Raw genomic sequence first — 14,197 nt, forward strand, 5'->3', positions numbered from 1 at the left:
ACAGCACAAAACTTTTGGTGGACAAAATGAGACAGAGAACGAGTGGAAGATTTTACATGTAAACAAACTGTTGCGTCACAGTCCACACTATGGTGAGTTCAAGAACCACCGAAATTAGTGGGACAAAACGATGTTGACCAAATAATCTCATGAGTGAAGCGTACACACAAACATATTAAACAGTGGGCTTTCTAACAATTGGGAAGGTTTGTGTCATGTTTGTCCTCAAACAAAAAACATTCTAAAACTAAAACAAATATGTTTCCCCTCATCTTTTTCCAATTTCAATCCTTTTTTAAATATGCTCCAGGGAGCCACTAAGGCAGCACTAAAGAGCTGACCCCCGTCCTAGGGGGCTGCACCCCATTCCAGTCCCCAAAACATCTTCATATTGGTCATAGAAAAAAACCTCAAGTCCGAAATAAACAGAAACGCACATAAAAGATTAGCTTTAGCAGTCCGTTTTGCCATCGGAAGACTTATTTTTCAGCCGGTTGCCTTTGTTTTGTTTACAACTCCGAGCTAACCAACGCATTATTGGCACTGACCAAATATGCCTGATTAGCACTCCAACAAGTCATTAACATCAACAAAGTGCACCTTTGTGCTTTCACGCACAGCATAAAACTTTTGGTGGACAAAATGAGACAAAGAACGAGTGGAAGATTTTACATGTAAACAAACTGTTGCGTCACAGTCCATACTATGGTGAGTTCAAGAACCACCGAAATTAGTGGGACAAAACGATGTTGACCAAATAATCTCATGAGTGAAGCGTACACACAAACATATTAAACAGTGGTAGTTCTAACAATTGGGAAGGTTTGTGTCATGTTTGTCCTCAAACAAAAAACATACTAAAACAAAAACAAATATGTTTCCCCTCATCTTTTTCCAATTTCAATCCTTTTTTTAAAAATGCTCCAGGGAGCCACTAGGGCAGCACTAAAGAGCTGACCCCCGTCCTAGGGGGCTGCACCCCATTCCAGTCCCCAAAACATCTTCATATTGGTCATGATTGGTCATAGAAAGAACCTCAAGTCCGAAATAAACAGAAACGCACATAAAAGATTAGCTTTAGCAGTCCGTTTTGCCATCGGAAGACTTATTTTTCAGCCGGTTGCCTTTGTTTTGTTTACCACTCCGAGCTAACCAGCGCATTATTGGCACTGAACAAATATACCTGATTAGCACGCCAACAAGTCATTAACATCAACAAAGCGCACTTTTGTGCAATCACGCACAGCATAAAACTTTTGGTGGACAAAATGAGACAAAGAACGAGTGGAAGATTTTACATGTAAACAAACTGTTGCGTCACAGTCTATACTATGGTGAGTTCAAGAACCACCGAAATTAGTGGGACAAAACGATGTTGACCAAATAATCTCATGAGTGAAGCGTACACACAAACATATTAAACAGTGGGCTTTCTAACAATTGGGAAGGTTTGTGTCATGTTTGTCCTCAAACAAAAAACATATTAAAACAAAAACAAAAAATTTCCCCTCATCTTTTTCCAATTTCAATCCTTTTTTTAAAAATGCTCCAGGGAGCCACTAGGGCAGCACTAAAGAGCAAACCCCCGTCCTAGGGGGCTGCCCCCCATTCCAGTCCCCAAAACATCTTCATATTGGTCATAGAAAGAACCTCAAGTCCGAAATAAACACAAACGCACATAAAAGATTAGCTTTAGCAGTCCGTTTTGCCATCGGAAGACTTATTTTTCAGCCGGTTGCCTTTGTTTTGTTTACCACTCCGAGCTAACCAGCGCATTATCAGCACATAATCACCGCATCCCAAATTGACATTCTTAGCGCGGTGGGTTTTAAAGAAAGAAAGGCGCAGCGGTGGCTTGCTGGGTTGGTGGGGGGGCTTTGCATTCAGCGAATAATCATCTGCAAACACAGATTGCCGTTTAAGATTTGGACAAGCACCAATTTCTTTCACATACCAAGCCGCCTCGGAGAACATTGACATTCGTTTGATGGAATTCATTGTGACACGTTAATTGCGTCGACTTGTAATTCTGGCTAATTGATGCTTGTTGTGTCTCGGGAAATTAGGCCAGCTAGATAATAGCGCAAATATTATGAAAGACCGCCTGGCTGTCTCTTTGTGCCACAACAATAAAAAGACGTACACGCGAGCCGGCGACAAGGAGAACTAACCTGGGCAATTTTCATAGAGTTCTGCGTGGAACCGCCGGCGTGATATTCAACTTCTTTTCTCTTGACGATTTCTTCAAACCTTGAAAGAAAGCACACACAAACATGTTTTGTCGTTGTTTTTTTTATGTTCAAGGATAATCACAGAATATCTCGCTAACAACATTTTTTTACACAGATAAAAGAAGGCCGTGAGCCGTGAACATTTTCTCTACTTTTTCAACACACCGCTCAATACAAGAAGGGTAAACAAACGAACGATAATCTCGCTTCAACACATAAAAAAGGTTAAAAAGGTTCACTTGAGCGTTTTATTAAAATGCTATTGGTTATACAAGCAAGGTAATATGCTTGCATTGACTTGCTAACATGCTATACCAAATACTCAAAATAGCCACCCTTTGCTCTGATTACTTTTTCGCACACTCTTGGCATTCTCTCGATGAGCTTTAAGAGGTAGTCACCTGAAATGGTTTTCACTTCCCAAATGTGCTTGAAGCTCATCGAGAGAATGCCAAGAGTGTGCAAAGCATCATTTAAAGATGTTTAAGTGTTTAAAGAATTGAAAAATGATCAACAGAGTTTACATAAATACATACCCCATTCATCCGAATGAATCATAATTTCTGTTTCAGTCACTACGTTATTTAGTAACTACAGTAATTACAACTTGTGTTCACATCCACAGGAACCACATGGGTTAGCCTACTCTGGATATATAGATAGTACTTCATTGATTCCTTCAGGAGAGTTCCCTCAGGAAAATATAGTAATATATAATAGTATATATATATTAGGGCTGTGAATCTTTGGGTGTCCCACGATTCGATTCAATATCGATTCTAGGGGTCACGATTCGATTCATAATCTTTTTTTTTTTTTTCAATTAAACACGATTCTCGATTCAAAAACAATTTTTTTCCCCGATTCAAAAAACGATTCTCTATTCATTCAATGCATAGGATTTCAGCAGGATCTACCCCAGTCTGATGACATGCAAGCAGAGTAGTACATTTTTGTAAAAAGCTATTATAATTGTAAAGGACAATGTTTTATCAACTGATTGCAATAATGTAAATTTGTTTTAACTATTAAATGAACCAAAAATATGACTTATTTTATCTTTGTGAAAATATTGGACACAGTGTGTTGTCAAGCTTATGAGATGCGATGCAAGTGTAAGCCACTGTGACACCATTGTTCTTTTTTTTTTATAAATGTCTAATGATAATGTCAATGAGGGATTTTTAATCACTGCTATGTTGAAATTGTAACTAATATTGATACTGTTGTTGATAATATTCATTTTTGTTTCACTACTTTTGGTTTGTTCTATGTCGTGTTTGTGTCTCCTCTCAATTGCTCTGTTTATTGCAGTTCTGAGTGTTGCTGGGTCGGGTTTGGTTTTGGAATTGGATTGCATTGTTATGGTATTTCTGTGTATTGTTTTGTTGGATTGATTAATTAAAAAAAATAAATAAATAAAAAACAATTAAAAAATGAATTTAAAAAAAATAAATAGATTTTATTTTATTTTAAAAATGAGAATCGATTCTGAATCGCACAACGTGAGAATCGCGATTCGAATTCGAATCGATTTTTTCCCACACCCCTAATATATATATATATTTATATAGTAATATATGCAGTAGTAGCTAAGTAGTATATAATAGTTTATACAGTAATAGTAGTATATCATCTATACAGTATTTACAACCTTACTAGTGTTCACTTCACAGCCACAGATGGTTCATCTAGTTAAAGTTAAAGTACCAATGATTGTCACACACACACTAGGTGTGGTGAAATTTGTCCTCTGCATTTGACCCATCCCCTTGTTCACCCCCTGGGAAATGAGGGGAGCAGTGGGCAGCAGCGGTGGCCGCGCCCGGGAATAATTTTTGGTGATTTAACACCCAATTCCAACCCTTGATGCTGAGTGCCAAACAGGGAGGTAATGGGTCCCATTTTTATAGTCTTTGGTATGACTCGGCCGGGGTTTGAACTCAACTCACAACCTACCGATCTCAGTATTTACATTATTTACACATTACTTTGGTTCATTCACATATTACTTTGGCATTTTTGCTTCAATGGCTCTGACAGGTCCAATTGTGAAAAATATTGACATTTAAAAACATACATCCTATGTTCTGTTAAACCACTAATGGTAACATAAGCTAGCAGGTGGTGTTCTTGTAATACTCTTTGGTCTGACAAATGTAACTGTGATCAAGTTGCAAACAGCCCCTTTAAGTCATAAAAACAAAGCCTGGAAATTTATGTTTGGTCGATTATTTCTTGGAACTATGCTTCTTTGCAATAAACCTTTGGAAAACTGCACTTTTAAACGCTGCCACATTTGGAAGGAACAAGCTATTGAATCATAAAAAACCTCATCTGGGTATCTCTCTGCACTGGGATAGCCTCTAATAATGGCAAGACTGGTTCTTCCAGCGAGAGAAATGCCACAACGCATCCACCCAAAGACGGTACTTTATCAGCGCGGCAATCAGCAATGCGTTCCCCGCGTCTTCGCCGCACTACGACCTTATGTTCCAACTGAACTCATCATCGCTGAACAGGCTGTACCTCGCAGCTCAAAACAAGAGTCAATAGCAACAGCTATTTAAGACGTTTGGCATCGGCACAGTGGGTACGACCCACATGAAACGCACGTTTCTTGCAAATGAGGCAGCGTTTAAAAGAGTAACAAACAGAGACCTTTCATCGGGAAGATTTATAACCAAGAAGCATTGTTACGACAAAGACATCAATCTTACTTTTTGTGCTTGTTTTAGAATCATTGCGACCAGTAGACAATTATTTTACATAGTTGTGTGTTTTTAGAGCAGTATAAACTATATGTTTACAAAATGTCCCGCGAGGGAAATGGCGCATTTTATTGAGTGACGTCCGAACCCTGCAAAGTTGAGACTAAACACTAAACGGAGGCTGCATCAAGGAGTAAACAAACGCTTGCTTTTTCCCAACCAAAAACCACAGGGACAAACCAACAGCTCTGTCATTTATAGGATGTACTTTTTTTTTTTTTACTTCATTGAAACTCACAAAATTATATGTCTTGTCCTTTAACATTGCTTCTTTTTTTAAACAAACAATAATTACAGTGAATATCCATCCAACCAATCCGTCCATCCATCCATCCATTTTCTACCGCTTGTCCCTTTCGGGGTCGCGGGGGGTGCTGGAGCCTATCTCAGCTGCATTCGGGCGGTAGGCGGGGTACACCCTATATAAAAATAAAGGGAGACAAAGGGATAACTACAAAAAATTAATAAAATGATTGCTTTTTTTAATCAGATTAATGCATACTTGCCAACCTTGAGACCTCCGATATTGGGAGGTGGGGGGTGGGGGTTGGGGGCGTGGTTAAGAGGGGAATATATTTAAGCTAGAATTCACCAACTCAAGTATTTCATATATATATATATATATATATATGTATGAAATACTTGACTTTCAGTGAATTCTAGCTATATATACATATATATTTATTTTATTATACATATAAGGTTTCTCATAGTCATTCACATCGACGTCCCACTGGGGTGAGTTTTTCCTTGCCCGTATGTGGGCTCTGTACCGAGGATGTCGTTGTGGCTTGTGCAGCCCTTTGAGACACTTGTGATTTAGGGCTATATAAATAAACATTGATTGATTGATTGATTGATTGATAAATAAAAGAAATACTTGAATTTCAGTGTTCCGGAGGCTATCCAGTAAATGGCAGTATTGTCCTGTTTAAGAGTGTCACAACATTGCTGTTTACGGCAGAAGAACTGCTTTACGGTAGACTAAACGTGACTGCTGTTGTTGTGTGTTGTTACCGCGCTGGGAGAACGTTAATGAAACTGCCTAACAATAAACCCACATAAGAAACCGAGAACTCGCCCTCGATCATTCTACAGTTATGAAGTCATTGGGCAGGCAAGCTGTTTATATTGTGGGAAAGCGGACGTGAGAACAGGTTGTCCCCACTCAGGTCCACATTGAGCTGGAGGGGGCGTGGCCTCCAGCTCCGGCTGAATACCGGGAGTTTGTCGGGAGAAAATTTCTGCCGGGAGGTTATCGGGAGAGGCGCTGAATACCGGGAGTCTCCCGCTAAAAACGGGAGGGTTGGCAAGTATGGATTAATGGCACTTTTTAATTTGGATGAATCATCATTAATCCCATTTTATTACTCACTTGCAGAGTTTAAATTATCTTCAAAAAGATACCAATATTTTGGACACAAAATCAATTTTAAATTACAGTATATATAGGACCTTTTTTTTTTTTTTTTTTTTTTATATAAATGTTTTACTTGAATGCATGTCATTTACTTTCCTTAAACCGTGGTAACAGTACAGGCCAAAAGTTTTGACACACCTTCTCTTTCAATGTGTTTTCTTTATTTTCATGACTATTTACATTGTGGATTGTCACTGAAGGCATCAAAACTATGAATGAACACATGTGGAGTTATGTACTTAACAAAAAAAAGGTGAAATAACTGAAAACATGTTTTATATTCTAGTTTCTTCAAAACAGCCACTCTTTCTTTTGATTACTGCTTTGCACACTCTTGGCATTCTCTCCATGAGCTTCAAGAGGTAGTCACCTGAAATGGTTTTCACTTCACAGGTGTGCTTGAAGCTTATCGAGAGAATGCCAAGAGTGTGCAAAGCAGTAATCAGGCCTGTGCTGTATATCTCAAGTCCCTTTAGCGGAGGGTTGTCAAACTTGTTTTCATTGAGGGCCTCATCACAGTTATTGCTGCCCTCAGAGGGCCATTTAAAAGAAGTACTGAATATATATAAATGTACAATTGATTCTGATATTATTAAGCAATTATATCAATAAATATTATTAGTTTTTTGATAACAAATACTTGGGATTTTTGTTGCATAATGAGATTTAAAAAAATTGTTTTAAATATTTGCATTTTTACTGGAAACAATTGAAATGCAGGTTGTTGATGTGGCCATTCAGGAATGCAGCTGTCTGTGGAGTTTTTTAAATTTACATATTTTTTTTCCCTAGTTTACTTTGTTTTCACTGTTTTATTTTATTTTATTAAAAAAATAAATTTTTGTTGGGGTGGGGCCATTTGAGTTGTTTCGGATCATTCCTGTCAATTATTTGTGACCGAAAACCCAATAAACAAATGTAAAAAAAATTATTAAAAAAATATATATATATAAAAAAATTTAAAAAAAAGAATACATGCACAGGGTTTACCCTAAACTGCCAAGATACCTGTAGCGGTGGGGGAGTGGTTATGGGCGTGGTCACCATGACGTTGTCGAGTAATTTGCATCATTTGCTATGATGATATATTTTTCTTTAAAAAGGCTCAGACATCTGTATTAACATATATATTTTGTAATCGTTTTGCTATATTTTCAATTGTTGCTACTTTTTGTACAATGTACTTTGTTGAGATTTTTCCAGACTTTTAATGACTATTTTATTTCATTAAAAATAGCTGTAAAATTCCCGACTATAAGCCGCTACTTTTTTCCTCTGCTTTGAACTCTGAAGCATATGAAACAGTGTGGCTAATTTATGGGTTTTTCTTCGCTAAATGGCTATAATGCAAATAGCTTTTTAAAAAAATACAGAGCGAATACACTCAATAGGTGTGTTATTGTTTGTTATGGCGCCATCTTTTGGTCGAGTTCGCTCATTGCAGGTGCAGTTGTGCTGCATTGCCCTTCTTTTTGAACTGAGCCTTCAACCGGAAGGAAAAGTCCTCTTCCGTCTTCTAGCTATCTGTAGTGTCTCTAATCATATGGATTCTTCAATAACAACTTCAGAGCAACGTTTTAAAACGTTTTACAATACAACTAAAACAATTCATACTTATTAAACCGTCCCATGTGTGATGTCTGTAGGAGTGTTTTCATGCATATTTGTACGTGCTATCGTAATGTAACGAAGAGGCCGTTGTTGGCATTAGCTAATATGCTATATTTGTATTATTACCTTCCAATGGAATTATTTATGTATTGTTTCAGTGTCATAAATTCACCAAAACGTCACCGTGGATTGGAGAGCTGGCTTCCACAGCTAGTGGGTCCATGACCATGACTTCTGTTTTGTTTGCTCAACCGTTTTACTACCGTGTTACAGACAAAGTTCGGAAACAATTAAGGTTTGTAAATAAATATTTACAAAAATCTTTCGGTGTAAGTAACTCATAGTTAATATATGGAAAAATATTTCGTCTAAAATATAGTGGGATTGGCTCTATAGTCCGGAAAATATGGTAATGATTCCTACTTGGCGGAAATGTCTTTTAACGCGCTTATGTCTCGAACGAGGGATTACTGTACTGGGATTCAAGATTGCCATAAAATATTTTAACTACAGTTAAGTAGAGGGCCACAAAATATTGGCCTGTGGACCGCGGGTTTGAGGCACCCCCGAATTAAATAGATGTGTATGTGCCGGTTTCAGTTTGTACTTAATTGTCGATGTACTTTCTAAAGCTGCCGTTTGAAAGATGAATAGCTGGGATGTTGGCGATGCACAAAAAATATAAATAATATGCATTCTCCCCATCTACAAGTTGATACGCCTTGCCCCTGCAGCTGCACAGGGAATTCTGCCCATTTGTCGCTGACATGGTGCACAGTTCAAGGTGCCTCCGCTGTGTAATTCCACCTTAAATTAATCACAAGCATGGCCGCCTGTATAAACACACTATTACACGCCGTCAAGGCATTCCATGTCGTTGCCACTCCTTCCACCCGGACAAATAAACATGTCTGCTTTAAGCGGCAAAAGGCACGCCATGCAAACATGTCGTCCTTTTTTCGGCGTTCCAGCCGCGTTAACGAAGCATGGCCGAGCGGGGAGCGAGTGTGAAAGTAACCTTTACGGCTTCAAAGACAACTCCTATCTTTTCTCCAGGCAGGGCCTGTTCCTGGAACTTTCTATACAAGTGGAAAATAAGCTAACCGGGAGGAAGAAGGGGGGTGGGGTCGGGGGGAGGCAGGGAGAAGAAAATCCACCCAGAGACACCTGTTATGACTCCTGGACAAAGGAGGAATTAAAGCACCGTGGGTGTTTATAACATGGAGGGACTCCAGAACTCAGCTTCTGAGGATTTTTGGGTTTGCCCCACCTTCCGGTGCAGACAGCATTAGGCCCTCCCTTCCTATTGGACGCCAGCTGCCTGGGGAGCTTTTTACACCTGCTAAAATCGTGTGATCCCATAGTAGCGACACCGTAAATAAACCAAAAATCCACTGCAGCCGGAGCTGAGCCAGCGATGGGGAGTGAGGGAGGGAGGGAGGATGTGGGTATGCACTAAAAAAAAAAAAGAAAAAAAAGAAGAGGGATAGCTATGAACAAAATGTCTACAGCCGCTAAACTTGTCGAAGCTTACACAACCATGGCGGTGTTCGCTTGCATTCCGATGAATAACGTCAGCTGTGCACAACACAGCACAATGGCGGGCTGCCCCTCACCAGAGCCAGCATCCAGTCCCAATTGCGGGTTTTTGAGTCCCCAAACCAAGGTTCTATATCAGAGCTATGCAAACTTTTCGACAGGGGGCCGCATTGGGCTTAAAAAATTTGGCCGGGGGCCCAAAGCATGCAAAGTAACCATTTTATATATATATATATAATAATATATATATTATATATATGTTAAAAATAGCATCTGACTTTGTGATTTCTTATACATACATACATACATACATACATACATACATACATACATACATATATATATATATCACACACATATATATACAATATATACAGTATATATGCATACATACATATCCATCTATACATATGTATATATATATATACACTACCGTTCAAAAGTTTGGGGTCACCCAAACAATTTTGTGGTATAGCCTTCATTTCTAAGAACAAGAATAGACTGTCGAGTTTCAGATGAAAGTTCTCTTTTTCTGGCCATTTTGAGCGTTTAATTGACCCCACAAATGTGATGCTCCAGAAACTCAATCTGCTCAAAGGAAGGTCAGTTTTGTAGCTTCTGTAACGAGCTAAACTGTTTTCAGATGTGTGGACATGATTGCACAAGGGTTTTCTAATCATCAATTAGTCTTCTGAGCCAATGAGCAAACACATTGTACCATTAGAACACTGGAGTGATAGTTGCTGGAAATGGGCCTCTATACACCTATGTAGATATTGCACCAAAAACAAAAAAATTTGCAGCTAGAATAGTCATTTACCACATTAGCAATGTATAGAGTGTATTTCTTTAAAGTTAAGACTAGTTTAAAGTTATCTTCATTGAAAAGTACAGTGCTTTTCCTTAAAAATAAGGACATTTGAACGTGACCCCAAACTTTTGAACGGTAGTGTATATATATATATATATATATATATACACACATATACTGTATATACACATTTTTAAATACGCGCACACACACACACACACACACACACACACACACACACACACACACACACACACACACACCCACACACCCACACACCCACACACACACACCAGGGTTTCCCCTAAACTGCCAAAATACCTGTGGAGTTGGGGGTGTGGTTATGGGCATGTTCACCATGATGTCAACGAGTAATTTGCATAATTTGCTATGATATGATTTTCTTTAAAAAGGCCCAAAAAATGTATACATACTGTTATGACATATATATTTTTTATCGTTTTGCCATATTTTCAATTGTTGCTGCTTTTTGTACATTATACTTTGTTGAGATTTTTTCAAATGTTTCCAAACTTTCAATTACTTTTTTTTCGTATTAAAAACCACTAGCAACAAATCTAGCATCTTCTTCTGGTGTTATTATAAAATATATACAAAAATGACATCTACATCACAGACATGCTGACAACGCTCCAGACAGTCACAATGGCGTGCGTTTTGTTTTTATGCGCTTTGTGTAGCGCGTTTTTCCGGTGGTGAGGTTTTCGGTACATCACTTGCCAATAGTGCGCAAATAATAGGCTATATATACACATCAATTCATACTGTAACGACCAGCTAATGATAACGCTTTATGTTAGTGTGGTTTGTATTTGACGTCAGTTTTTCCCATGGTTGCAAACACACCCTTCCGTGCCTGAAAGGTGATTGGCGGAGAATGAGGAAGTGTGGTTGTGTGTCCTGTCCGGGGAAGCGTTGCATGGGAGGTAAAACCTGTTGGAATTGTGCCGTTTGTTATCATAAGATTGGTAATAAAAGTAAAAAATAGCATCTGACTTTGTGATTTCTTCTGCAGGCTACAATTTATTATTACTTTAATTTATTTTCAAGTAAAAAACAACAACCTTATTGGACACACCTTCTCATTCAATGCATTTTTTTAAATTTTCATGACTATTTACATTGTAGATTGTCACTGAAGGCATCAAAACTATGAATGAACACATGTGGAGTTATGTACTTAAAAAAAAAGGTGAAATAACTGAAAACATGTGTTATATTCTAGTTTCTTCAAAATAGCCAACCTTTGCTCTGATTACTGCTTCGCATACTCTTGGCATTCTCTCGATGAGCTTCAAGAGGTAGTCACCTGAAATGGTTTTCACTTCACAGGTGTGCTTGAAGCTCATGGAGAGAATGCCAAGAGTGTGCAAAGCAGTAATCAGAGCAAAGGGTGGCTATTTTGAAGAAACTAGAATATAAAACATGTTTTCAGTTATTTCACGTTTTCTTGTTAAGTAAATAACTCCACATGTGTTCATTCATAGTTTTGATGCCTTCAGTGACAATCTACAATGTAAATAGTCATGAAAATGTAAAAAAAATGCATTGAATGAGAAGGTGTGTCCAATAAGGTTGTTGTTTTTTACTTGAAAATAAATTAAAGTAATAATATATTGTAGCCTGCAGAAGAAATCACAAAGTCAGATGCTATTTTTTACTTTTATTACCAATCTTATGATAACTAACGGCACAATTCCAACAGGTTTTACCTCCCATGCAACGCTTCCCCGGACAGGACACACAACCACACTTCCTCATTCTCCGCCAATCACCTTTCAGGCACGGAAGGGTGTGTTTGCAACCATGGGAAAAACTGACGTCAAATCCAAACCACACTAACATAAAGCGTTATCATTAGCTGGTCGTTACAGTATGAATTGATGTATATATAGCCTATTATTTGCGCACTATTGGCAAGTGATGTACCGAAAACCTCACCACCGGAAAAACGCGCGACACAAAGCGCATAAAAACAAAACGCACGCCATTGTGACTGTCTGGAGCGTTGTCAGCATGTCTGTGATGTAGATGTCATTTTTGTATATATTTTATAATAACACCGGAAGAAGATGCTAGATTTGTTGCTAGTGGTTTTTAATACGAAAAAAAAAGTAATCGAAAGTTTGGAAACATTTGAAAAAATCTCAACAAAGTATAATGTACAAAAAGCAGCAACAATTGAAAATATGGCAAAACGATAAAAAATATATATGTCATAACAGTATATATTTTCTACAATGTAAATAGTCATGAAAATAAAGAAAACGCATTGAATGAGGAGAAGGTGTGTCCAAACATTTGGCCTGTACTGTATGTGTTCTTGTCTTACATAAGGATTGTAAATTATACAAAACCTGCTCAGTGGCCTCGTGGTTAGAGTGTCCGCCCTGAGATCAATAGGTCGTGAGTTCAAACCCCGGCCGAGTCATACCAAAGACTATAAAAACGGGACCCATTACCTCCCTGCTTGGCACTCAGCATCAAGGGTTGGAATTGGGGGTTAAATCACCAAAATGATTCCCGAGCGCGGCCACCGCTGCTGCTCACTGCTCCCCTCACCTCCCAGGGGGTGGAACAAGGGGACGGGTCAAATGCAGAAAGTTATTTCACCACACCTAATGTGTGTGTGACTATCAGTGCTAATTTAACTTTAAAAAAATAAAATAAAAAAAGAGTTCCCCTTTAAACATGTTAACAAACGAAACAAATGCGATCATTTCTTAAAAGCAGTGGTTCTCCAAAAAATGTTTCACCACCTCAGAAAACACGTGGCTCTCCAAGTACCACCATAATTGACCAACGTTAAAATGCAGTAGCGTAGCATGTCTAAGTATTGATTAAAAACAAAGCTTTTATTCAACAAGTATGTTGTAACATTACACACAGTTCGAACAGTAACAGTGTTTTTAAATATAGGAAAATACAACTGTTACAATACTAGATTTAATTAAGGGATTCTTTGGGGTACCACTAGCGGTGCCCGTACTACAGTTTGAGAATCACTGCTTTAAATGGGTTGTACTTGTATAGCGCTTTTCTACCTTCAAGGTACTCAAAGTGCTTTGACAGTATTTCCACATTCACACACACATTCACACACTGATGGCGGCAGCTGCCATGCAAGGCGCTAACCAGCAGCCATCAGGAGCAAGGGTGAAGTGTCTTGCCCAAGGACACAACGGACGTGACTAGGATGGTAGAAGGTGGGGATTGAACCCCAGTAACCAGCAACACTCCGATTGCTGACACGGCCACTCTACCAACTTCGCCACGAATGTAATGGTTTGTTCCACAGACGATTAGACAACACTAAATCCACCACAATCTTTGCCTTCTTGTCAGATTGCTTTACGGTCATTGTAAGCCATGAAAATATCCAGGCCTTAAAAAGAAATGTAAATCATGAGGGAGGTCCAAGATCCCACAAGTGGGGAAACCCCTCGCATGTTTACATCAAGGGAAATATGAGCACTTTCAAAAGTACTTTGAGCGCCCCAAAGTGACTCATGGCTTCCTCTCGAGAAGAAGATTATTTACATGTGACGATAATTCAAGACTTGCTCCTCTGAAGTGTCTTCAGCCAGTTCCTCTTTTCCCCACTCCGCCGTTTGATGTTGGCCTATCCCGATAAGACCGGATGAGTGCCCCGAAAATCCCCGAAGAACAGGACTCCGTTAATCAATGTCTGGACTGGATGTGGACCCTCCTGCCTGGAGGACGCCTCGCAGAGTGTTTGAGCACACCGGGGGTAATTCATCTGTGATGATGACTGCCTGTACTTACTTAATTG

General features: G+C 38.8%; 1 protein-coding gene across 2 annotated transcripts in view; it reads right to left on the minus strand.

The window, feature by feature from the left end:
* Positions 1–14,197, minus strand: part of LOC133655403 (adenosine kinase-like) — a 359,572-nt gene that overhangs the window by 309,581 nt on the left and 35,794 nt on the right. For both annotated transcript variants that reach the window (XM_062055528.1, XM_062055529.1), the window contains exon 4: positions 2,172–2,250. In XM_062055528.1, the coding sequence (XP_061911512.1) occupies positions 2,172–2,250 (79 nt within the window). The remainder of the gene's footprint in view (positions 1–2,171; positions 2,251–14,197) is intronic.

This window comes from Entelurus aequoreus, linkage group LG08 (genome assembly GCF_033978785.1).
Source record: "Entelurus aequoreus isolate RoL-2023_Sb linkage group LG08, RoL_Eaeq_v1.1, whole genome shotgun sequence".
NCBI lineage: Eukaryota > Metazoa > Chordata > Actinopteri > Syngnathiformes > Syngnathidae > Entelurus > Entelurus aequoreus.